Genomic DNA, 27,265 nt, shown 5'->3' with positions numbered 1-27,265 from the left:
GCAAATCGGCGATGACTTCACGTTGGGGAGTCGTGGAGGAGAGAAGCCTCAGCCTAGTACTAGAACTATGACGACTGACTGGGATGAAGAAGAGGTGGTAAAAACCACTAATGTGTATGATGGCCAGCAGCCGTATAATTTCGACATGAGAGGGCAAATGAGGAATTGCCGAGACCTGATGGCCGTCAAAGCCAATTAAATGGATGGTCCGAGGAGAATGAGTGGAGAGTTGGTGAAGTGTCCTGGTGAGTTGCTATCATTTAGCAATGCAGCAACGATCTCTGGAGCTAGTCTACGAACAGCAGTGCACATATACAATTTTGTTTTACTGTCAGTGAATAGCACCGAGTGAACGTCAACGTTTTCTTTATATCTAGTGACAGTGATCATTCAGGGCCTGACATTAAATTTTTGAGGCACTTGTCCTTTGGACAAGTAGCCCTACATTTACGTTTCACTTTTCCATCCTGCATACTAAAATAGCGACGCCAACTAGAACATTTGCCTGACACACACAAATTCAAATTGCACATCACCGGTACTCGGTGGCTGCAGTAGGCCAAATATACGGTGGCCGACATGTGCAAACTCGCTGCAAATTAAGAAAACACATGCAAATAGACAAAACACAAGCAAATTAAGAAAGCATCTTCATTAATTTGACAACACATGCGCAGCATTCAGCAAACGCGCTGCAAATACACACAATACAACCAAATACATAAACGCGCTGAAAATACATAAACCATTGCAAAAGCAGGCAAACCAAAAACGCTGCAGTACATAAACGCGTTGCAAAAACGAAAGCACGCAAACCAAAAACGCTGCATCCAGTTTTCACAACGGAAGTTCTCCAGGCCTGTGTAACAGCTTGATTTTCAGCCCCACGGAACGAGAGAGAGCATATGAGAAGTTTCTTTTGGAAATGGGACTAAAATCGAAGTTGCTCTTTTGAAAAACTGTAAAAGAATGAAAAAATGAATACTAACCTTTTTATGTCGCCTTTTTACTTCGATGTTGGTCCAAACTTCTCATATGCTTTCTTTCTCTCGCTTTATGGGGCAGAAAATCAAGCTGTTCCACTTAACGCTCCCAAAAATATGACCAATGCATGGACCAGCACCTCAAAGGCAGGATGATAAAATATGCTTTTACTCACCAAGCCTGAGGCCTCACTTGAAGAGAAAGGTCCCTTATTATGCTAACCGTTAGCCACTTTTTCTTCAAAAACCACTCCACGTTAAACTTCCGATTACTTTTACCAGCAGTTGATGACAATATCCCGTGGCTGATGGGCACCACCAAGTCGCTTTACTCCAAGTTTTCCCTCCAAACTAAGTGTTTATATAGGGGTATATAACCTGTTCGAGTATGAAATCCACTTAATTAATTTTCTCAAGTTATCTTGTGTTTGTGAAGCTAACAAGCTAGCAAGCAAAGACATTCTACCCTCCTCGCTCTTCTTGCCGACCAATGTTGGCGCCAGGCAGACAGACAATTAATCAGGTCTGAATTACAAAATGACGCTGTAGTGTGGCTACCGGCTGTCTGCCCTACTTAAATTTGTGTGATTTACATTGATCACGACCTGTGTGAAGTTGGCCCCCCACCCAACGCAAGACATCGTCAAAGTAGTTCAATCTTTTGTGCTCCGTTTGTGCTGCAATTATTTTCATTTCTGCTGCTTTCATTTTTTTGATATTAAAGAATGTTTTATAGGTCATCCTGAGGTCACTCACACCCAAAATTGTCTCAATCGTTTGTGCTTCGTTTGTGCCGTAAAAATTTTCGTTTGTGCTGCAGCGGTATTTTTTATATTTAACATTTAATTATCGCCGATGACGTCACCAGCCCCCCCACTTGCTCCAAACTGATTGTAAATAGTCGCAATAAAACATTCTTTAATATAGGTAACGTATAACGTAGGGCTAGCCCCACATTCACGCTTATGCAAACTCGAATCGGCAGTACGCAGTCTGAAGCAGCAATGCAGGGACCAATGAACATGAAATAAAATCGTAACACAAATGATATGCAATTTAGGAAGATGCTAATACATTATAGGAAGTAACATAGGTGGCGTAACATGTAGTCTACTGTAATCTTTAAAAAAAGTAAAATATTGTGTATTTTTACGCAAATGTTGCACGCTTGGCCATGACTACAACTCTGTATTAACTTGTCTAACACGCCCCCGACCGTGGTGTCCTGTCCTGTCCTGCCAGTCCTTAAATTAGGACTGACACCCATTATTTTAAAGAGTTTCTCCTGAATCGGCAAGTTAGGAACTACTTTAAGCCTTAACGTGTTTTGTGAATACGGCTCCTGGTCTGTTTAGGGAATATGGACTTGATTGGAGGAGGAGAGGAGTCAGGGTAGGCAGAAACGGAGAGAGAGAGAGAGAGAGAGAGAGAGAGAGAGGGGAAGAAACCGAGGGGGAATGCATAGACAGAGGGGGCCAGAGAGAGAAGGGAGGTGTATAGAAAGAGAGAGAGGGATGATCCTCATAGCCCATCACTCTTGTCAAAAGAGCAGAGGTGGAGAGCAGGGGAGGAAGCGGAGCTGTTAATGTGCTCTGTATCATTCACAACAGTAATACTGGCATCACTTGCTGCTAAATAGCATAATTTGTCAGGGGAAAGGGCTGGGTGCCTCGGTGGTACAGATAAGCACCAACAGTCTACCCTCTCTCTACCCAAAAACACACACACACACACTATACGCGCTACATGTTTACTCACATTCCCTACAACTTTAAGTAGCCTAGTTACTATAGTAGCATGCATTCTGCACATATCATCCATACTCTTTCACTTGCACATATGAGAGTTCCTTAATGCTTTCCTACTCACACTCAAAGCTAAGAACCGTTAGAGCTAATGTAAACAATCCATCACATTCACTGTTCCTCGGTAGTTCATCTTGCACCTTTTTTATCATCCTTTGCTGTCCATTACATGACTGTCCACACTGGATCCTGCTGACGAGTTCTAACAAGAGTGTGTTGGTAGTGCCTGTGTGTGAAGGATAAATTTTTTTTTTATTATTGATGACAGTGCGGTAAAATGCTTGATTTGCACCATCTTCAACCAAATTATGGTTATTATAATTTATAATAACTTTATTATAATTATTCACATTGAAAGAGCCCAAATTAGCATAAATCTCATTAGACTCGATAGAGGGGTTCATAAATCGTGATATTAATTAGTCTCTTTTTGCCAGCCTTTCAGGGCAAAATGGAAAGTATTAATAAAAGGCAAGGGGTGTGTGTGATTGTGGATCCTAATTGGTCATTGTGTTTAGCAGTCAGGGCTGGAAGTGGCAGCCTTGATTTAACTAGGCTTCACCTTCACTGTCTAATGGACTACCGACACCGTCAAAGAGAGGAGGTGCTAGAGAGAGATTAATTTGATATTTTAGTGTAGAGTGTTGTTTGTGTGGTTTAACCTCTTAATATCACTTAATGTCCTTCTGTATGTCCAGTGTATGTGTGTGCATCTCAGACTCCCCTGTTGCCCCAGGCACTGCCCACCTTGACACATCTGTCCGGCATGGTGGATTAGCTAACCTGGCTGGGCTACACCTGTGGTTTTGATTAGCCACCCTGTCTGTCCCACTTCTAGGTGTGATTAGCCAGCCTGTCTGCCCCACCTCTGGGTTTTATTAGCCAGCCTGTCTAGACTCCTTGTCTGTAATGAATGAAGCTTCTGAACCGATGCAGTTCCAATTAAAATCGCCATGCTATTCTAACCCCAGCTAGGGAGTGTGGGTGTGTTTGTGTAACTGCATCTTACATTACGCAACCACCACTCAGAATGGGAAAAAGATTACTAGATGACCTGTGTGAGCATGTGTGTGTGAACTCTGACCCCTGTTGTGTTGCAGGTACATCGGTGACCCAGCTGAGGGCAGAGGATGCTGATGGGGAGCCCCTCATCTATGGCGTGGTGGGGGAGGAGGCCATGAGGTACTTTGCTGTGGAGAGAGACACGGGGGTGGTGTGGCTCCGACAGCCTCTGGACCGCGAGGTGAGGACTCACGCACACACACACTCGCACACACATGGGTAGACACATTCACACACACTTACACACTATGGGGCGTATTCCGTGCCCTGGTTTATATGCAAAGGGCTCACTAGCAACTGCATACGCCTGCGCAATGATATCAAGGTTGGCGTCCCGGGGGGGGGGGGGGGGGGGAACCTACACAACGGTTCCTACACAACCGGTAGGAATCAGACCGGATTAGAACGCACATTTGGGTTCCTCATTTCGGTTCCACTTAATGTGTCGACTGAAATATTTTCCCTCGGTCGCTCCGAAACGGACGTAAAATATCACACTGTATCTCTAGTCTACCGTTAGCTAGCTATCGTGAATGAAGGCTATTTTCAAAATGCCATATTTTCCCTCTGGGCTCACCAAAACGGACGTAAAAGCATATTAAGCATTCACTGCACGTGATCGTTCGTAAACATATTGCACTAGCTCTGCTAGTCTATTGTTAGCCAGCTTTTAGTGCATTTAAAATGTCTAAAGCAAAGCGGTCGAAAGTGTGGCTGTATTTCACAGCCAAGGATTCCGACATCGCAAAATGCAACAAATGTTTCAAAACGATTACGTGCAAAGGGGGAAGCACGTCGAATTTATTAAAACATGCGGCGACACACAGAATACTTCTTAAAGCAGAGGGATGCACCGTGTTTGACAGCTTGCAGACATCAGTCCCTGGTCCCGGGACAGCCTCCCCAATTTGTCTGTCCTTTCAAACTCATACCTGTGTGCACAGGCCTCTTCGACACCATCTGAGAGAGTTTTCTCCTGTGCAGGACATGCCATAAGTCCGGAGAGGTGTTGTATCTTGCCAGAGAAGGCAAATATGGTCATTTTTCTGCAAAAGAACTGCTAAAGTTTGAAGCTGGTTTAGTTAGCATAGCAACTCAACATTTATTTTGTTGTTACTTGTTAATATTGTAACTGTTATTTATTGTTAACCCTCGTGCTGCCTTCGGGTCACATGACCCAAAGGTTCATAACGAACCATCGTTGTGTTTACCCAATTTTACCCAATACAAAAACAAATAAAAATAATTTTCTTTTAACCATTCCAATGTGGGGGGTCTGAGACAGCCCGACAGTTAAAAGAAAATGCTTCACTTTGTTTTTGTATGAGGTAAATTTGTCGCAATACGACGGTGGGTCACAATGACTGATGGGTCAGAATGACCCGAAGATAACACAAGGGTTAAATGATTGTAGTTGTGTGTTAGGTTTCTTAGGTTTACTTATTATAGGCTTATATTTAAGTAGGCTACTTTAAAACGTTAATATATTGTTACATTTATATAATTTTCCATAATAAAAAAAACTATAAAAGAGCCTTTCTTTGATTACTTTCATTTTTTCAAGAATCGGTTGAGGAATCGGAATCGTTCTAAAAGTACCAGTTCGGCATCGGAATCGTATAAATCCAATATACCAAGATACCCAACCCTACCTAGGACCGCCACTGCGTGTGAACAACGTGTACGTGTCGTGTACACTACACCTGACATACGCCTCAAATACGCGAGACCTACGCCTATGTGAACACTACGCCTAACTGTTTGATAGATATCTAGGGGTGCGCACAGGCAGGTGTTATGTGTGCTGCGCATACTGACACTATTGCGCAGCACAGAAACCTGCGAACACCTGCCCGCTTAGATGCTTGAGCTATTAAGGCATGGCTTAGATCGCTGTTTCGAAATGTTTAATGTTTTCGAACATGAATGACATAGGCTATTGACCCAAGACAAGTTAATTTGAGGACAATGAGTCGGGAAAAATGGGTCTGGGCTGGATTAACAAATTCTGGGCACGAAGGCATCATGGGCCCCTCCCACCTATCCTCCTATCAACTCAACCACAGCTATGTAAAACTATGTCAGTTACAAAATGATATTGATTGTTCAGTAGGCTACAGCAGCCAATGAAAAATGAACAGCACACAATCTATAAATGTAATTAAATCATACTTACCAGCAGCGAGCATAATAGCATGTAATACTAAATAATGCCTCTTCAGGGCTCGACATTAAGGCTTGTCCGGGACAAGTGGATTTTTTGGAGGGCAAGTGGAAGAGAAATGTACTTGCTTTATTTACTTATATTTACTCTTTTTATATGGCTCTGACCTAACCTAGCTTTTCAGGAAGTGTCCATGTGCTGCCGACATGCTGAAAAAAGTTACAAGGGAAAACCCAATTTTTTTCTCAATAGAACGTTCAGATTCCAATGCATTCCTATGGGATTTTCATCAACATGACTTCAACTAGATTTTTCTCAAAATGTATGTTTTAACATTGACTAAACATACCTTATTTTGAAGAAAATAACCTAAACTTTAGTTTAAGATATGTCTCTCAGTGGTGCCGACCTTCTATGAAAGGTAGCCAAAGCAGCAAAAACTATAAACAGTATTTTCATACACTTTCTCAATGTTTATTGCAACCAACATTTGATAGCATTAAGGTGTAAGTGTCTACATGCTAACTGGCCTATTTGTTTTAAAATTATTGCTAGTAGTCGCTACTTATTGAGCTAAGAAAAGGACCAGGACCTTGCGTTCTTAGCTACATTCAGGCTAATTCATGCTTTATGAACGTTCGATTCAATGCATTTGCTACCTGCGTTCCAGAATAATTTGACAGTTAGCCTTGGCCAAAAATGACGCGTTCTATTGTCCACCCCAAGAGAGTCAGGAAAAGTCAGCCCCATTGCTAACATTAGCAGACGGGCTAATGCAATTCCTGCATTAAAATAATGTATCATGACAGTTTGTATGATTTGAAATGGTCATTTATTATCACACTAACATTTACCAATTATCACGGCAAACGATTACGCTGCACTGAACTGTAAGTAAAGTACCAAAAGGTTACAATAATGAAACCTGTAATTATTACTTGTGAACGAATATCATTCACGTCTAAACCTAGTCACGCGAAAGTGAACAAGGGAAATCCTTTCTGTTTCCTCTTCTGAGCCTATGCAGGTCACGTGAAAAATTATCCAAAGATCCGTATCCGAAGACCCAGTCAAAATGGACGAATCATTTCTGTTTTATCTAGCTACCAGTACTGAGCCTATGCAGGTCACTTGAAAAAGGATCCAAAGACTCGTACCCGGCAGATGAACGAATCTTTCACTTCCCGACCGAGTCCTCGGATCAATGTTTCGTTCCTCTGCCAACCGAGTCCGAGGACTCCCAGTCTTTGGATTCTTTTTCACGTGACCCTGCATAGGCTTAGTACTGGTAGCTAGAGGAAACAGAAATGATTCGTTCATTTCCCGACTGGGTCTTTGTACGAGTCTTTGGATCCTTTTTCACGTGACCTGCATTGGTTTGGTAGAGGAAACAGTTACCTCTCCCGATGCGCGACCACGAGATAATTAACAAATCTCTCTTTGAGAGGACTCGTTACTCCCGAGTCCTTGTAAGGATTTGTTCAAAATGAACGAATCGTTCACGAACGACACATCACTAGGTGCCTCCTCTGACGAGCAAATAGAAGATAGAAGGCACACTTTGTAAAAGAGCTGCTCCTCGCTTCTTTCTCCTTTTTTTGCTTTCGCTTAACGTACCCGCTAGCGCTAGGAGTGCGTCGCCATTATTTTCTTCGCTGCCTGTCTAGCTAGGCTAAAAAATTTTCTTAATTGTGTCAGTCTTTACATTAAACCATTGTACCAATCGTAAAGGGTATGTCTTCTGGTAGAAAATATTCGCACAATTTAATTGGCCAATTTGTCGTGCTTAAACAGTGAGTGTGTAAACATGGACAGTTGGCTTGCTCATTGTAATTTATTTCAGTGCACGTTACACGACATGTCGTTGGGGGCCCCTGGGCAACTGCCCCGTTTGCATCCGGCCCTGGCTCTTTGCTTCTAGTGATGAGGATGTTCATCACTGAACAAAGTATGCGAAGCACACATGTCACTTGTGTGCACATGTGCCCACGCCATATTAAATGTAATATGCACAAATTACACCTGTTTATACGCACACCAAATTTTCTATCAAACTCTAAGGTGTAGTATTCATTCTTAGCTTTCTAAAACTCGCCAGAGTAGCCCACCCGTAATTCACCTGTATCAGGTACGCGGTGAACGGACACTGATTACACACCATAGGCACGGAATACGCCCCATAACACACACACATACACATACTGTACATATGAGGCACATGGAAATTATTTAGATGATAACCTAAACAACCACAAAGGTTATTATTGAGGGACAGATAACAGAGGAGAGGAAAATAATTGTGAGGCAGGGTTTAAAGTGTCAGCTCCCTGCCATGTAGAAGTGATCAGTTGTCAGTCTGTCCATGGTAGTACTGTGCTGACGTGTGTGTGTGTCTTCCCCAGACCAAGTCAGAGATGCAGGTGGAGTTCTCCGTGAGTGACAGCCAAGGGGTAAGAGACAGTTCTGCACTGTGATCAAAAGTTGCTCGGCCATGCTATGGCATGTTACATCACATCCTGACACCCCAGCACTTCCCCTCAGGCAGATCACACTTCTCTCTCACTCTCTTTCTCTCTCTCCCTCACTCTTTCTCTCTCTCTCCCTCACTGTCTCTGTCGCTCTCTTTTTGTCTCTCTTTCTCTGTCTTCTTTCTTCTTTACTCACCCTGACACCTGTCTCACAGTTACTGTTTAACTGCTGTATCACAAAGACATTCTACCTACACAGTGTTATGTGTCATACACTGCTCTCTGTCAAAGCTTGGACTGTGTGCGTGTGTGGTGTACATGTCCGAGTGTATGTTACATAGTATAGAGACGTGTATGTGTGCTTGTCTGTGAGTGTTTTATACATAACTACACACCAAACTCGTTGTAAATTTCCCCCAGGTGGTCAAAGATACGGTGAACATCCAGATAGGAGATGTAAATGACAACTCTCCAACCTTCCATGGCCAGCCCTACACTGTGTTCATCCCAGAGGTAGGCCAACAACAACTCTCTTAATGGGAGAGTGCTCTCACCCTCCTAACAGAGCAAACACTCCCTGCAGTGCAGTCCTTCCATCTTACTCCTGCATTCTATCACTCTTGCCCATCTCCCCCGCCTTCTCCTCCTCGTCCTTTCCCCCCTTCCTGTCTACTGCCTCTCCTCTCAGCTCCTCTCCTCTCCCTTTCCCCCCCTCTCCCTCCCGTTCTCTATCCCCTCCCCTTTCTTTGCCTTCTCCCCCATCTAATCCTTGATATGTAGTAATTGGTAGAGTGGAGGGAAGGTAGAGGGGTAGACTTCAAACAGGGTCTGAAATCTATCTTGGACAGGCACACACGTATATCTAGTTGTGTTTATACTGAGAGCATAGCCCACTCCCAGTCTTCGCCAAATCTTCAAAGCCACTGCCTTTTTCTCTTGTCAATCCATAGTCAAGGAAATAAACAGCAGAAAGAGGAGCAGTTTAGTCTGACCCGCTTACCCCACCGACCAGGGAAGGAGGTTTTCATCAGCCAATGGGAGAGCAAAAAATCACTTTTTGGGACTTCTTATTGTCCAATTAGAAATAATTTTCAAGTTTAGGCTTGGATTATAGCATACCTTCTTCCATTTACTTAGTTATAGTTATTTAAGTCCCTGTAAAGTGACAATATGAGTTCTGAGTTTGTCACACCACAGAAAAACGTGTTCTAACCACCCAGTCAAATTTGAATGATGAAAAAAATTGGCAAGTAACTAAAATAAGTTAGAAGTGAAAATCTTCAGATCTCAAACGCGGGGGGCGTGTCCGCTGAGGTTGCTGAAACCACGCCCACTCGCAGGAAAGCTTCTCCTCTCTCAACTGTCAAATACCCCTACAACAAAATGGTTTGACTCTACAACAAAAACTACAACAAAAATGGATGCTCCAAGCAGGATTGGCTTTACACAGCCATATAAGTTTGAGCCTGAAGAGCCAGAATCAAATTAATAGAACATTGACTGGCTACCTGGGAATCAATCTCGTACTTCTCGGTCTGCAACCGAATGGTAATTTTTGATTTCCCTTTTATGCAAGTTAGTAAGCTAGAGTAGCATGTTATCGATATGTAATTAGCATGACTTAGCCAAATAACATTAGGCTAATAAATAACAATTTATTAGTTTTAATAACAGCTTATGCGCTCTCTAGAGTGTTAGGGGAGGGGCTATGCTCAGTGCCTCCATTGTGTCATCGAGGCAAGGTTTCAGCCCCGCCCAAAATATCCTAAACACAAAATTAAAAAAAAAATGTTAATGGTCTAACTCCACAATTCAGTGATTCAGTTCACAGTCTTTGTAATGTATTTAAGCAATACATTTCCCCAAATTTCCTTTACAGAGACTTTTATATCACACCTTGTCCAATGCACTGCTTGCTAGGTGTGTACTGATTGTGTCTACTTAGAATTGGAGATCTATAGGAGTCAAGGTACACTGAGCAGCAGATAGGGATGGTGCTGTGTAGACTGAGGGTGTGTTCGGAAACCTCAGTGGTAGAGCTAACTTGCGTAGGGGAGGGGCAGGAGAGAGACAGAGCTATTCTCAGGACATACCTCCAATCCTGTGTTCTATCCTGTTTCTTCCCTCACCCACCCTCCCTCCCCCCTCTCATCTCCTCCTTCACTCTCATCCTCTCCCTCCTCCTCTTTCACCCTCCCTTCCTCCCTCCACCTGCATTTTCATCCTTCCCCTCTTCCTCTTTCCCCCTCTTTCATTTTCTACCTCTGCTTTCTTCTTCGCAATCCCTCGATCCCTTCCTTATTCTCATCCTCTCCCTTCTTAACTTTTTGTCCTCGTATTTTTATGGCCTCATTACCCCTTTGACCTCAGCTGACCTCCGGCAGGCGAAGCAAACACACTGCACCATCACTCCATCAAGCTGTCACTCACCGATATGCCACAGTTACCAGCCAATCAGGGATAACAGTGCCATCAGCACTATAACAACTACAGAAGTTGACTACAGAGAGAAACAAAATGGAGGGAGGGAGAAATAAAGAGAAAGTGGGTAGGTAAAGAGAGAGTAAGAGATAAGAGGTGGAGAGAGAGAGCATGAGAAAGAGGTAAAATTAGAAGGGTTAAAAAAGACAGGAAAGATATAACATATAACATAAACTCCTCAAAAAAAGTTTGGAAACGCTATTTCGGTCGATTATTCCTCCCCTGTATTTTATACAATGCATTTTATATAGTTGGAAAGCCTGATTAGTCACCTTTACAACGAGGTACAACTTGTAAGGATTGTGCATTCGTGGAATGAGCAACACAGCTATCCGTGTGGGTAGCAGCCCAAAGAATTTTCATCCTTCCCCTCTTCCTCTTTCCCCCTCTTTCATTTTCTACCTCTGCTTTCTTCTTCGCAATCCCTCGATCCCTTCCTTATTCTCATCCTCTCCCTTCTTAACTTTTTGTCCTCGTATTTTTATGGCCTCATTACCCCTTTGACCTCAGCTGACCTCCGGCAGGCGAAGCAAACACACTGCACCATCACTCCATCAAGCTGTCACTCACCGATATGCCACAGTTACCAGCCAATCAGGGATAACAGTGCCATCAGCACTATAACAACTACAGAAGTTGACTACAGAGAGAAACAAAATGGAGGGAGGGAGAAATAAAGAGAAAGTGGGTAGGTAAAGAGAGAGTAAGAGATAAGAGGTGGAGAGAGAGAGCATGAGAAAGAGGTAAAATTAGAAGGGTTAAAAAAGACAGGAAAGATATAACATATAACATAAACTCCTCAAAAAAAGTTTGGAAACGCTATTTCGGTCGATTATTCCTCCCCTGTATTTTATACAATGCATTTTATATAGTTGGAAAGCCTGATTAGTCACCTTTACAACGAGGTACAACTTGTAAGGATTGTGCATTCGTGGAATGAGCAACACAGCTATCCGTGTGGGTAGCAGCCCAAAGAAATGTGCCAAAATCCCCTGCAATATTCTTCTGTTGGTATTCACTTCTTTTGAGGAGTTTTAGAAACATCCAGTAAGTAAGTAAAAAAGAAGCAGAGTATAAATATCCAAGAAGAAGATAGAACAAGTGATGATGACAGAGAGGTGCTGAAACAGACAAGGATTGATGGGAAGATGGTAGTGGTGGGGTACGGTGGCCCAGGGGTGCACAATACAACAACATTAGCGAAGCAAACAAAAGTTGAAAACACAACAACATTAACACACAACACAACAACGTTAACAAAATTGAAGCCTTTATAAAAACGCTGCATTTCAAAAAACAATCAACTACTTACAAAACCACAACATTAAGTGACAACACAACAGCATTGGTTCACACCACAACAACATCAGCCGAGAACACAACAGCACTAGCCCAAAAAACAACAGCATCAGCCGAGAACACAGCAGAGGGGTCCGTTCTTCGTACGTCGCTTATTACATCCGAGATCAAATGACACATCCAAGATGACATCATCTTGCTAATCATGATCTGGCTAACTGGGTTCTTCGAACACCCTTGTTGTTTATGATTAGTATAGCTGGATTGAGTTATGTGTTGGTCTAAAAGGAGTTATGTTATGTATCGATAGTAGAAACCTTGATCAGCAACGCTGCTATTGGCTGCTCACCATGGCCAAAAAGAGCGGCCCGTTTTTTTCCGCAACAGAGCCAACAGCAAGAGCTTGCTCGAAGGTTACTCTGAATTTGAAGATTTAAAGATGCTTTAAAGTGGCATTGGAAATTAGTTTTAAGTTCATCACTCCACAGAAGAATTTGTTGTTAACTACCCATCCAAATTCGAATGAAAAAAAAACAGACAAGTGAGCTAAATTAGGCTTTGAAATCGTAATAAAATCAGCAGTCTTCTCTGCTTGATACTGGGGGTTTGTGTCGCCTGAAGGAACTGAAGCTCTGCCCCCTCAAATTTATAGAATTTATAAAGTCACCCATTATAAAGTCATACATTTTCTTTGAGTCTGTTGCTTTTGTGTTGCCAAAATGCCGTGTAGTTGTTCTATCGGATGCAGTTATCGAAGAGGAGACAAGCCTGGGCTGCGTTTCTTTAGAATTTCGTCCGATAAAGAAAACCCAGAGAGGAGGAGATTGTGGATTTGTGCCATTAAACCTAAGGTTACCTCTGTCTCCGGGGAGGGCAAACAATGCCAACCGTCCAAATATACACGTATTTGCAGCTAACACTTCATCAATCTCAAGTCAAGTTAAACACAAGAATATACAGGTATATTCATTATGGTATTATTTGCCATAAAACGCATCTTTATGTAATCGGTTTGACATAGTTTGTTGTGTATCGAGGCGACCAACTGCAGTGGTCGTAGTGAGTTTAAGCTAGTTAGCTAAATAGTTGGGTTGTTGTGTTAGACAACTATTTACGTTTTTCACAGCATACCAACTTTTTTGGAATTTAGGTTGTAATAAGTAAAAATTCAAGGAAAAGTTGACTTTCCGTTTGAATAGTTAGCAGTTGTTTAATAGAGAGAGGGGTTGGCTAGTTTACAGTAATGATATCACATAGTCATCACATATAAAAACCTTGCAGTGGTCTGGAGCACTTCCGTTGTGAGCAACTTGAAATGCAGAGTTTCTGCAAATGTTGTTGTGTTTTGGGCTAATGCTGTTGTGGTGTGAACCAATGCTGTTGTGTTGTCACTTGATGTTGTGGTGTTGTAAGTAGTTGATTGTTTTCTGAAATGCAGCATTTTTATAAAGGTTTCGTTTTTGTTAATGTTTTTGTGTTGTGTGTTAATGTTCTTGTGTTTTCAACTTTTGTTTGATTCGCTAATGTTGTTGTGTTGTGCACCCGTGGGCCACCGTAGGTGGGGGGCTGACATTGGAAGTATGTTAGAGTTCAGAGAACTCAGTCTTTACTAGGAGCAGATTAATAGTATGTGTGACTGATGTGATATGCAGTCGGGAGGGTGGATGTGTGTATGTTTAGTTTGTGGAACCATAAAGAGGGTGAAGGGGAGCAGGTGGACTGTTAGCATCCCCTCTGTCTCTGCTAATGAGCTGGCTAGATTTACTGCACCCATTCAGAGAACAAGGAGAATGTGTGTGTGCGTGTGTGTGTTGAGACAAGACTATCACCTAAAACAATGTTTGACTAAACAACAGATAGACTACAGCCCATGGGCCCGTTCTCCGTACGTCGCTAACTCAGTTAGCTGGATTTGATTGTTGACGATTTGTCATTATCTTGGATTGTTCGGTTCTTTGAAGCTCATTCTGGACTTGCTGTCATAGCAACAAGTCCTTTAGCTTAAACCTGCTTGGGAGCAGGCTTATTTAATGTAAACAAGATTTGATTGCGGCTTGACAAGCCGAGATGATACAGGAAGTCTGTCACAGCCATTTTGTGTCCGTTTTTACGACAAAAACCTGTTGCGGAAGGTGCAAAAATAATTATCATAATTTAAAGGCCATATGACTGGTTTATTTTTCCAACAAATTTGCGCTATTTGCTTGTTGGTAATAAACATTTAAACTCTTATCCATTGTATTTGATGTTGTTGGGTGTCACAAAACGCAATATAATACGAAAAAGTAGATACTTTTTGCAATGATTCTTCTTTCCCCCACAATGCATTGCATGACGTCACGTTGGGGAGACGACCGACCAAAGCCCGCTTAAAGACCATTGAACTTAGAAATCAACACTAGGCTAGTACCATCAAAACATGGGACATCTAATCGGAAATGTGTTTACAATGTCGGGGAAAATATTTAATTAGGGATGATCTTGGGGGGATTTCTAGGTGGGACTGGCAAGTTAGCCCATAGCTAGCATGATGTCTTCTTTCTACATCTAGATAAGTTTACCGGTAGTACTAGTCTACTTATCTGAACTACAGCTAACGACTGATGATTTTCCGGGACAAGTGGATTTTGTAGGGCAGAGAAATGTACCTGCCCCACTGGACAAGTTTAAACTCAAACAAAATAAAATGCCATGTTACTGTACTTGCACTGGCCAGCTTGCAAATACTGAGGATAGCCTACCGAAGTTGAGTTAGCCAATGTCGTTAGCGATGCTAGCTAACGTTAGTTTACTAGCTGTATATAACATTTCACTGGGTCTTGCAGCTGTTTGATTTACCGAAATAATTATGAAATGTTATGTTCTACTAGCCATTTGCCTACTTTTGCAAGTCACAGTATTTCCAAGCCCTGATAGTGTAACTGAGAAGACGCAGTAATTCTTCTTTCAAGTAATAAGCCCCCGTTCAAGTGTTGAGCATTAAATTAGCTGCACGGTCTGTAGAGATATTGGGACGAAGCTGCAATACAGTAAATAACAGAAAGTGTTTTATTCTGCAGAAATTGTGTAAATGTTTAATGTAACAAATATTTTTTTTTATAACACCTCAATTTTTCTTCATTTGTATAATATTACAGCTCATCTTCGTTGGTCAAAGGCAAAATCTTTACCCGGACGTGACTTTTGTGCATGGAAAAGTGAAACGTAAATGTAGGTCTACTTGTCCAAAGGACAAGTGCCTCTAAAATGTAATGTCAGGCCCTGAATGATCACTGTCACTAGATATAAAGAAAACTTTGACTTTCACTCGGTGCTATTCACTGACAGTAAAACAAAATTGTATATGTGCACTGCTGTTCGTAGACTAGCTCCAGAGATTGTTGCTGTGTTGCTAAATGATAGCAACTCATTCTTCTTGGACCATCCATTTAATTGGCTTTGACGGCCATCAGGTCTCGGCAATTCCTCATTTGCCCTCTCATGTCTACTTGGTTCGAAATTATACGGCTGCGGGCCATCATACACATTAGTGGTTTTTGCCACCTATTCTTCATCCCAGTCAGTTACCATAGTTCTAGTACTAGGCTGAGGCTTCTCTCCTCCACGACTCCCCAACATGACGTCATCGCCAATTTGCGCTAATATGCTAATGCTAACACCAAAAACTGGTCTTTAACACCACTTGGAGACACCATTTGGAGATATTTTAAATGATATACATATCTTGAGTGCTTCATGTTCCCATTAATCAACAGTAGTGTTTAACCTGCCATATGGCCTTTAATATTAATCGCACATTGTGTGATAAACAGATCCAATTAGCAGTGAGACAGGCTACTATACTTTTTGAGAGATAGCCTCGGTTTTCTAGTGATGGTGTCATTTACGTCATTAATTTGTTTGAAACACATTAAATTATATGACATTAGATGATAAACAATTAAAGTAATTGTGAAAATAAGAAAATACAAAGACAAATAGGCCTAGCCTACTGTAATAAGCGATGAAACATCTAACGTGGTCACTACATTTAATTTGTCTGCTTCTTTTTGCCAGCCCTCTCCTGGATTTTGTAGACTTTGAGGTGTTCCCTGGCGTTCTGAATCAATCTTCAAATTCGGAGTAACCTTCGAGCAAGCTGTTGCTCTGTTGGCTGTGTCGCAGAAAAAACTGGACACTCTTTTAGGCCATGGTGAGCAGCCATAGACTTATGTGAGCAGCTAATAGCAGCGTTGCTGATCAAGGTTTCTACCATCGATACATACCCCCTTTTAGACCAACGCATAACTCAATCCAGCTATACTAATTATAAACAACATGGGTGTTCGAAGAACCAAATTAGCCAGATCATGATTAGCAAGATGATGTTGTCTTGGATGTGTCATTTGATCTCAGATGTAATAAGTGACGTACGGAGAACGGGCCCCAGGTTGGTTGAGGTAAAAATCTGTGGTGATGGCACATTGATTATGTCTCCTTATCAGGAATAGATAGTCTGCCAAGATGCAGTGTTATACATTCAAGCCCTACTATGGCCCTAATCTCTGTAGTAATAATTAGCCACTTTACTGTGCATTGAAATATATTGTTCTGGGGTTCTACATGTACATTTTCTGGGCCTAGAATTATAAATAGTTTCAACAGGAGCTTTTTTTTTTTTTTTTTTTTTTTACTATTTTCTCTCTTCTAAATTATGCCACCTTTATGATCTTTCTCTAGAATTTTGACTATGCATCTAGGATGCTCTCTCTACGTTCTCCATCTCCCATTCTCCCTTTTCTCCCCCTTTCTCTGTCAAATCTCTTCTCCCTCATTGCTCCTTGTGTGTGTGTGTGTCTTTGTGTGTGTGTATGCGTGTGAGTGTGCATACATGTGTGCATGTGTATGTGTTGTGTACAAAGATTGGTTTTAATTAAACAATCACCCTTGGGGTTCCAGTCCCCTCCCTGCTTCTGCTTCCTGACACTGGATCATTGACCCCTCCCTCTGCGGGATGAGACTGTGTCATTGAAACAAAACCACCATCAAATGCCACCAATGATGACTTTTCTGTGTGGGTCCTATTCTGCTGCTTTCACCATATCACACAACTGAATCTCTCTTTCTCTATTTCGCTCTTCCTTTTACTGCACACACATACACAGGCACATACACACACATACACAAACACACCTAACCACACATGCACACACAAATATACTCGTATAATAACACACAACCTATAAACACTTAAAATGCCTTCTCTGTAGCCCTCTTTTATTATTTATGTTTTTTTTGTTGTACTTTTACAATACTTGGTTTGTTCATCAATTATTTATGTATGTCCATATGCAGTATGCTGTAGAATTCCAGCATATACAATCCAGTCTTAATTGGAGGTAGATAGCACAGCCTGGCTCAGTCTAGCACTGTGATGCAGCATTATGATGTACAATATTACGATATACAATATTATGAAGAGAATACACCTTAGAAAACAGACACACAAGCAGACAGATGAGCAGGTGCCCACTGATAGATTGTCTAACTTTGAGCTTACATTTCTGTTTACCTTCAGGCAGGCCAATTATTCTTCAGCCCTTTTACTCTATCAACTATATCTCAGTGTTTCTGTCCCTCTGTGTCTTCTTCTGAAGAGATGCCTTTCACCTCTGAATGGGTAAGGTGTACGCGTAAGTTTGTAAGGAGACCAGAGGATGGTCACCCCTCACATGATCTGCAGTTTATGGAATAGTCTGACACACATACACAAATGCAAGTAGTCACACACACCACTCTCAGATGGGTTTGGCAGAGCCTGTGTGTGAGCTGTTGGTGTTGTACAAACTAAATGACCAGGATGTATGTTGCATCTGGAGCCACAGCAGACACAGCAAGGTAAAAAACAACACTCACACACACACACATCTTCTTCAGCACACTGGCCCGGTAATTTATTCAGTATCACCTGTATTCTTAAATCTTCTAGGCTAACACTGTGTATGTGTGTGTGTGTGTGTGTGTGTGTGCACGCATGTGTGTGTGGCAGCCCAAAGTCTCTAACCCCAGCAGGTCTGACACTAAGACTCTGAGCCACGAGAAGGAGAAAAGGAAGGAGGGATAGCATAGAAAAAATAAATAAAAGACAGGAATCAGTTCCTCCCAGATACAGTAGTTGTATGTGCTGCCCATAATTGCTCCAGATACAGTTATATTGGGCTGGTGGGCAATGGTCTATCTCCATCTGCCTAGTATTCACATCTGACAGAGATGGTTAAAGATCAACACTGGCTATATTTATATTTATTTTCTTTAGGTGGAGCATCTCCTCGTGTACAGTATGGCTATCTAACTGGCACCATCTGATGCCTCACACACACTCGGGAGACTGACACATTTCCATTTTTATTTTAGCATTACAGTAAACTGATGGGTATTTACTTGATTAGGTGTGTGTTTGTGTGATTAGTTGTGTAAGTCGTCTGTGTGTGTTTTCGCTATAGTGAAAGGTTAGGTGTTCAGAGCTGTAGTGAGTTGTTAGGAGGTGTTCAGGGCTGTGGAGAGATGTTAGGAGACGGTCCAGGCTCTAGTGAGTTGTTAGAAGTTGTTCAGAGCTGTAGTGAGTTGTTAGGTGTGCAGAGCTGTAGTGAGATGTTAGGAGGTATTCAGCGCTGTAGTGAGATTTTAAAGGTCCCATGACATGAAAACTTCACTTTAGGAGGTTATTTAACATTAATATGAGTTCCCCTAGCCTGCCTTTGGTCCCCCAGTGGCTAGAAATTTTGATAGGTGTAAACCAAGCCCTGGGTATTCTTCTCCGCCTTTGAGAAAATGAGAGCTCAAACGCTCTGTTTTGAAAATCCCCCTATTGTGACGTCACAATAGGGAAGGTTACCTCCCCTTTCTCTGCTTTGCCCGCACAGAGAATTTGGCCTACCCAGGGGCGTCGTTAGACCCTTTTTGCTGTGCCCCAGTAAAATCTTGTTTGAGTTTAAACAATTTACTTTACATTTACATTGACGCTTTTTTCCAAAGCGACTTCCATGAGAGAGCTTTACAAAAGTGCATAGGTCACTGATCATAACAACGAGATAGCCCCAACACAGCGAGCAACCAAAACATGAAGCATACATTGTGAAAAACCAAATAAGTGCCAAAGGGAAGAACCATAAGAGCATGCAGTTAAACAAGTCACAATTAAACAACATGAAACTCAAAAAGTGCAAGAGTGTAGCTGTAGAAAAACAATCAACAGTAAATACTTGGGAGTCAGGTGGCTGAGCGGTTAGGGAAGCGGGCTTGTAATCAGAAGGTTGCCAGTTCGATTCCCGGCCGTGCAAGATGACGTTGTGTCCTTGGGCAAGGCACTTCACCCTACTTGCCTCGGGGGAATGTCCCTGTACTTAATGTAAGTCGCTCTGGATAAGAGCGTCTGCTAAATGACTAAATGTAATGTAAATGTAAATACTTCACAGCGAGTACAAGAATTTAAATCCGTTACAACTAACCAACAAGAGCAAGTTAGCTAGTCTCTCAATAAGAGTCATTGTGATCCTGGAGGAAACTAACATCAGGTCCAGCCAAGCATTCCTAAGTGACTTTTTTAGTCAGTGCATTAATTTAGATTGATAATCCCGGAAAAAATAAACGCAGTATCCCAATCAACGCTTGTAAAATCAAAGCACATGCAGATGCCCGCAGAATTCGATGTCAGGGCACTTTTCTGGCTTGCCAAATAGCCACTGCAGCACGCACACAGAAGTCCAGGTGTCGGACTGCACACAAGTCAGAATTTAGGTAGTTTCTAAATGATAGGCCTACCGATCCTCTTATTTTGACTAAAACAAAAAACAATATTACATGAAGCTCAAAAAACTGTATTTGCGCTCAAATGTATGCCCCAGTAGAGCTTTATATCTAACAACGCCCCTGGGCCTACCAATGAAAAAATGAGCTATGACCGTGCGAGCGCGACATTGGTTTTTCCTCGAGACATAATGGCTTGCAAACGACCGAAGCATGGCAGTTAGCCCTGCGTCTTTCTTCCTCATAGCATTTAAAGCTACAGACACAGAAACGGCACGTCCTGAGGAAAGCTCATTGTGGGACTGCTCGTAGTGGCTGTAATACTGCACCACGGCTGAATTTTGGGAAAGAGACTTAAGATACACTATTAGGGGGCCACAAAGTCCAATATAAAAGCATCCAAACACAGCATGTCATGGGATCTTTAAGATTAGTAATGCACCGAAATGATTATTCTGTAAATTGACAGAAAACTGAAGATTCATAATGCACTTGGCCAAAAGCCGAAACTGAAAATAACTACTGTATTTCTTCGATTAAATGCCGCCGTCGAATAAACGCCATCCTCGAATAAACGCCACCAAAAATTAACATTGTGTAATAAACGCCGCCCTCGATTAAATGCCGCACCAAAAAAATCAGAAAAAGGTTATTTAATTGGTTAAATTAAAACACAGTATTTATTACACAAGTAAATCACAAGTGTATTATAATTCCCTCGAAGCACTGGCAGACACAAGTGGCTTTCTTGCTACAGGTTTGAAGCTTCTTCTCCAAATCCACATTGCCGGCCATATTGGGGGACACACATCCCCCCCAATATTTAAATCTGGTCAAAATGTCCCCCCCAATATATTGATATAAAAATATAAATGTGCTAAGCTACGACAGGCAACCACGCACGCTGTTCGAAATTATCATAAAAATAAAATTAAAAAACGTCCCCCCCAATGTTGACTACGGCCTTGAATTATATAATTCTAAATCATGACATTGGTTGAAAACAATGCCTTTCATCAACCCGAAGTTTGCGTGATACAGATCTGTTGCTGCGGTGAGTGCTTTCTGCACAGCTTTTTGTTTGAAAGCTGGAAGTGTAAGAACGTTTCGGCATGCTGCTTCAGATTTCTACACAATGTAGACACGCGCGGTGTAGCAGAGCCAACAGACAAACCATTTACAAACGATTTACGATTTACAAACATATTCTCAAGGACTACATGGCTCATGGACACTATTTCAATGACAGTAGTTGATGTGTTATAAGCTTTCCCTTTAATGCTGTGTTGATATAATTTGATGTTTTAATGTAACTTCCTTTCCTGTTATTATAAATCAGTCAATCTTGATATCAAAATGATTTTAATCTACAAACTAAACCATTTATTAATATTGTATTGTTATGTTTTGAAATATAAGCAATACATGGACAGTTGAAATAACGGAACTCAAAAGCCACAGCCACTTCACACCTAGGCAGATCTCAGGATGACGCCCAGGTGGGGAGAAACTGACCAATGAAAGAGGTCACCTTCATGGGACCCCCCCCCCCCCTTGTTCTTTGGAGTATAAAACCCCCAAACGTACAAGCAAACCTTGCTTTTTCGCAAGGATTCACCGGAAGTGTTCGCGACACATCTGACCTATCCTTTTCAATCAGCAACTCACTGGACCGCTAGGAACTTGAACGAAAGATTCCTTTGCTCTAACCGTTTGACAACAACGAACGGAACTTTGACTCTTCTTCTTCAAACTGACAACAGTAACTGCGATATTGCTACATTTCTTACTTGTGAACATTGGCATATTGTGATTTAATTTGTTACGTTTGATTTTAGTTTGCAAATGATTTAACCTAACTTTCGTTAGGATTAGTTAACATACTCTCCCATTGTTCTCCAGAAGCCTATCTCTCTCTCTCCCTTCCCCCTCCCCACGCGCTCTCAACCTACCATCTTGCACCAACCCTCATCATAGTTTAGGACCTACTGTATACAGTTCAACTCAACTCTCAACTAACCTACCCAGCTAACACAGTTACGTTGCCGCAACGTCTTTGGCGACGTTGCGGGACCGTGCATCTGTGGGACGCCAGAACGTAACCGCAACGTAATCTTGTGACGTTGCCAGTCCGTAACCGCGACGTCGTGGCAACGTTATTTTCCGACGTTGCCAGTCTGTAACCGCGACCTCCTAGCAACGTCATTTTCCGACGTTGCCAGTCTGTAACCGCGACCTCCTAGCAACGTTATTTTCCGACGTTGCCAGTCTGTAACCGCGACCTCCTAGCAACGTCATTTTGTGACGTTGCCAGTCCGTAACTGCAACGTTAACTAAGTAACCTATATTTCTCAATTCTACTGCTTATATTGGGGCGGTTCATATGCAGACCTCATTTGCCCAAAATGCTACTTGTTCTTGTATAATAGGCTACATGGTAGCCAACTTTAGGAGGACTATGTTTGTGTGATGTGTAGCCTAACTCCAGCTAATCATAAACAAGGCAGCATTTCCATGTAACATTGTCATTTTATTTCAAACAAAGTGCTAAACAGTGAATTAAAATCTTCTGCCAGTCCCCGCTACAGGTCCTGTCTGTTGGCCCTGACGATGAAGCACAAAATAAGTTAGTGTTCTATCAACATAATTGCACGTGTAAAAAGGCGCTATACAAGTCATAAAAAAATCACATCTAAAATAATATACATCATCAAAAAAAGATGTGATTCTAGATTTTTGTCACATAGCCATGTGAAAGGTTGGATATGGAAGCTGCAATCATGATTCATTCACCTGGCTTGTTTTGAATGGGCTGCCGGGGTGTGTTTGAGTGTCTCCTCTATGAGGAGCTCCACAGCTTTCTCTCCCAGTCCCGTCTTCCACTTCATCACAGCGTCTGGAATTAGAAGTCATGAACTTATTGTCAGCACCAATGTGAACGTTGAACGCTGCGTATAAGCCATAGTTCATGGCATCTCCAAACACTTACCACTCTCTTTCGCAACTCCAGCACCTTAAGGCACTCCTCAAGGTCTTGGAGTTCAGCCTGTGTTTGGGCCACCTGTAGGTCCATCACTGGCACCTCTTCAGTGTGTCTGCCCTGTAGTCGCCTGCATAGGAGAGCCTCTCGCTGGTTCTCCTCCAATGTCTCCATCTTCCGGAGCATAACCTGTAATGTGTCTGTCATTAAAGACAAGTATACAAGTTTACAAGAGTTAGCATGATTGGCATACACTGTGGTTCTTCTAGATTAGCTGTAACAATGATGTAAATAACAAATGTTACCTTGAATGGTTGTATACAAAGCATATATTTTTTTGAGTGTCTTATATTTGCACTTGCCTGGCTGCCAGCTGTTTTCCTGGGCCCCCAATTGGTTCACCTCCACCAGACCAGAGTTGACATCTAGGGGTATGGAATCTGGTGATGCAAAAGTTTTAAGTCATGCTTTTGCTTCAAAACATAGCCTTTAGGTTGCCATGGCTCATACAATTATTGTCACTGTTTTAAACGGTCATTCATTACTTTACCATCATTTCCCAGGGACACAGTGCTAGGCCGTGTGACGGTGGTAGGATAATCTGTACAGAAATGAAAATGGAATGTAGTTTATGTACATAGTTATAGCATATTGATATTAAACGAGTAGCATTGCACATATGTGATCGTTCGAAAGCAGGGCCCCACATCGTAGCGTCGCACATGTGTGATTCTGAACATTCCAACCGACTGTTTTCCGATAGACAAAAACTATATGACAAACGCTATAGTAAGGCTTCAAAATTTACAATTAGTAGGCTAACAAGTAACACTAGCAGGTGGTAGCATTGCTACGAGTATTATGCTAGGTTGCTAGGTAACGGAAGCTAATTAAAGCTACCTAGCTGCCGTTTTGGAAAAATAACTGGTGGAAGCGTCGGAAATATTTAGAACTCACGCATCTAAAGATTAAAACGAATAAACTTATCCAAAAACAGATGGCATGTACAAATTGGAAAAATTAGTGACATGATACTTTTATAGACGCCATTGCTGTGCATGCCATGGCCGACTGATTAAAACGTGATCAGCCACGCTAGCTCCACAGTCTTTGAAAATTACGGGCTAAATAAACTATTTTGGGACAAGGTTTTTTAACAGTTCTGAACGTTTATTTTCACTGATTCTTTTGTGGGTGATTTGTGAGACGCAAAACTTTGATAACATGTAGGCCTATGCATTTTCAGTATTTCAACATAACTTTCTGGAGGGTTTAACCTCTACTGTACTGTAGCTAGCGAAATCCTAACGTAAACAATGTGAATCTGATAGCACATAAACAGGCTAAATGGCCTAAATTTCAAACATATACGTATTAGCATGCCCCATCCAATTTCTGAAAATATGTTTATATTTAAACTATTTCTGTAAAGAAACTCACCTTTGAAGTAGCTAATTTCCAGTTGAAATCCAATGCGTACAAGACGGTGTTGAACCCCTGCAAAATCTCTTCTGAAACCCCAGTTTCAGCGATGCGTTGAAATGGGCATGCGTAAAGTTGTTGTTCAGGGGCAGACTGAGGGGCAGGTTTGCTAAGGAAGAATTGTAATATTCTGTGATGACTTGTCTTTGGAAATGAAACTCTTAAGAGTCGCTTACTTTTTGGTCACATTTAACAATTTTGTATCACAAAGATTATTGGAGCACAAATTTGCATTGTGTGTCATACAGCTTTGGTGTGCTATACAAAGAATGTTTGCTTAATCATGTTACACATCACACATTGATTGCTTTTGTACATGTTTATAGTAAAGAATGAAAGACTAAATTATATTCCAAATTCAGTCTTTTATTTATTAAAGCTATGTTTCTGCATATGAGAAAATTGATGACCAATGACATGCTGGGGCTGAGCTGCACATGAATTACATGCATTGTCTACATTTATACGTGCTGGGTGCAACATTTAATATTGTGTGTGATTGAAATTCATGTAGACTATACATTGCAAAGGTGTCAGAACTGAGAGCAGTCCAGTGTGATCTCTCCATCTCTGGATAAACCACTATATTGCACTCGAGATCCGTTGTCCTGCGACCAAAGAGCGACTTAACCGCAACTTAACCCATGGTACCAAAATTAATGTATCCAGCCGACCAAGGTACAACGTCACGGCAACGTTGTCCACGGGACCCAAAAATAACGTAACCAGCCGACCAAGGTACGACGTTGCGGCAACGTTGTCCACGGGTCTAAAAATAAGGTAACCAGCCGACCAAGGTACGACGTTGCGGCAACGTTATCCATGGGACCAAAAAATAACGTAACCAGCCGACCAAGGTACAACGTCGCGGCAACGTTGCCCACGGGTCTAAAAATAACGTAACCAGCCGACCAAGGTACGACGTTGCGGCAACGTTGTCCATGGGACCAAAAAATAACGTAACCAGCCGACCAAGGTACAACGTCACGGCAACGTTGCCCACGGGTCTAAAAATAACGTAACCAGCCGACCAAGGTACAACGTCGCGGCAACGTTGTCCAGGGGACCAAAAAATAACGTAACCAGCCGACCAAGGTACGACGTCGCGGCAACGTTGTCCACGGGTCTAAAAATAACGTAACTAGCCGACCAAGGTACGACGTCGTGGCAACGTTGTCCATGGGACCAACTGGCAACATTCCCTTTATAACGTTGCTACGACGTTGCCACAACGTTGCCAGAAGGTATCGTTGCGGGTTACCAACTGAGCACTTACTGGCAACGTTGCCGCAACGTCTTGTGTTAGCTGGGTATAACTTCTCTGGTATTTGTTCATTATAATTACATTTCCTTAAATAAATCATTGTTTATAATACTCGCGTTATCCCTCACGTTATCTGATCTGCTCTACTTTCATAGAATTCACTACTTAAGATTAGACTGATTATTACGAAGGCCATTATTCAATAAGGTTTCCTCTGTCCCTTTAACAAATAAGAGGTGGTGCCCCTAAGAACTACATACTTAATTATAAATTAAGTATTGCTAATCTTAAACGAGCAAACCCCGCTACAGGGGCTTCAAATTTTATACTAGGCTTTGTGTTTGACCTCCTTGTCTATTCTTTGTTTGTCTATGGCCGCACTGCAGCTGCAATTCTCTAAATCTCTCTTACTAATTAAACGCCGCCCTTGAATAAACGCCGCCCTTGAATAAACGCCGCACCAAAAATGATCATTGTGTAATAAACCCCGCAGCGTTTATTCGAAGAAACACGGTATTTGTAAAAAAAAAACATTTCATACATATATTCATGTAAAATTAAATGATTGAATTTGGAGTAGGCAAATGGATAAAGACATGATAAAATAACATTTCAACAGTCTCTAACTGCTGTTTGCAGATTGAAGAAAAACTCATGGGGAATATCTGTCAAATATCCAACTTGAAATAGACTTTACTTTGGTCCTGTGATAATGGAGTGGCAACAGAGCACTTAGGGGTGGCACATATTTTCGTCTCATATTTTTGACCTATTTTTCTATCGGCCGAAAACCGATATTTCGGTGCATTCCTAGTTAGATTGTGTTCACGGCTGTATTTAAATCTTATTATGGTTTCAGGACTATATAGAAATGTTCGGAGGTAGTCAGGACTGTGGAATACTTTATATCTCATTGTTTCCATCTCAGAGGTTTGTTCACCCAACACTCTTTGTACATCACATATGCTGCCGGTCTTGAAGGTAAATCACTCCCTCCTCCTATCTTCTTCCCTTTATCTTTCTGTCGTTTACTTTATCCCGCTGAGCATGAAGAGCACCTTGATTTGTGTGCGTTGTTGGGCTGCCTGGGTGGAGTCTCCTCTGTCAGAGAGGCAGACGCACGTCTGAGTGACCATCCATGAGTGCACTGCAGAGAGTTGCGGTAGAGGGTATGGGGTGGGGGGAGAGATTGAGTGAGAGAGGGAAATATTGAAGGGGAGAGAGAGACGGCTTGCACTCCCTAAAGCCATTAAAGTTTGATTCACCAACTCCTCACTCTGAATAAATCAACCTGTCGTTTCTTTCTCTCCATTTCTTTCAAGCTTCTCTCTCACACAACTCTCAAACAGAACGTGTAACTCTGAATTCTGACAAGATTTTGCCAACATGGCAAGCTATTGTACAACTTGTCAGTCTGTGGAAGGATAGTGGCTAGTGGTGTGTGTTTGTGGGAGGGTGGGTCTGTTTGTTTGTGTGGGTGTATTTATATTTC

At 41.9% G+C, this 27,265-nt stretch overlaps 1 protein-coding gene and 1 long non-coding RNA gene across 2 annotated transcripts in view; one reads left to right on the top strand and one right to left on the bottom strand.

Annotated features, from left to right (window-relative positions):
• cdh23 (cadherin-related 23) overlaps window positions 1-27,265 on the top strand; it is a 415,870-nt gene that overhangs the window by 84,709 nt on the left and 303,896 nt on the right. The window contains exons 4-6 of the mRNA XM_062463257.1: window positions 3,889-4,031; window positions 8,417-8,464; window positions 8,903-8,995. Coding sequence (XP_062319241.1) covers window positions 3,889-4,031; window positions 8,417-8,464; window positions 8,903-8,995 — 284 coding nt within the window. The remainder of the gene's footprint in view (window positions 1-3,888; window positions 4,032-8,416; window positions 8,465-8,902; window positions 8,996-27,265) is intronic.
• On the bottom strand, window positions 23,387-24,541 carry LOC134022710 (uncharacterized). Its single transcript, XR_009930674.1, has 3 exons — window positions 24,468-24,541; window positions 23,578-23,628; window positions 23,387-23,467 (listed from the first exon to the last, which is right to left on the bottom strand). It is a non-coding gene; the product is annotated as an uncharacterized LOC134022710 (long non-coding RNA).

This window comes from Osmerus eperlanus, chromosome 6 (genome assembly GCF_963692335.1).
Source record: "Osmerus eperlanus chromosome 6, fOsmEpe2.1, whole genome shotgun sequence".
NCBI lineage: Eukaryota > Metazoa > Chordata > Actinopteri > Osmeriformes > Osmeridae > Osmerus > Osmerus eperlanus.
Note: the sequence above shows the minus strand (reverse complement) of the source record. Positions and strands in the feature narration are given on the sequence as shown.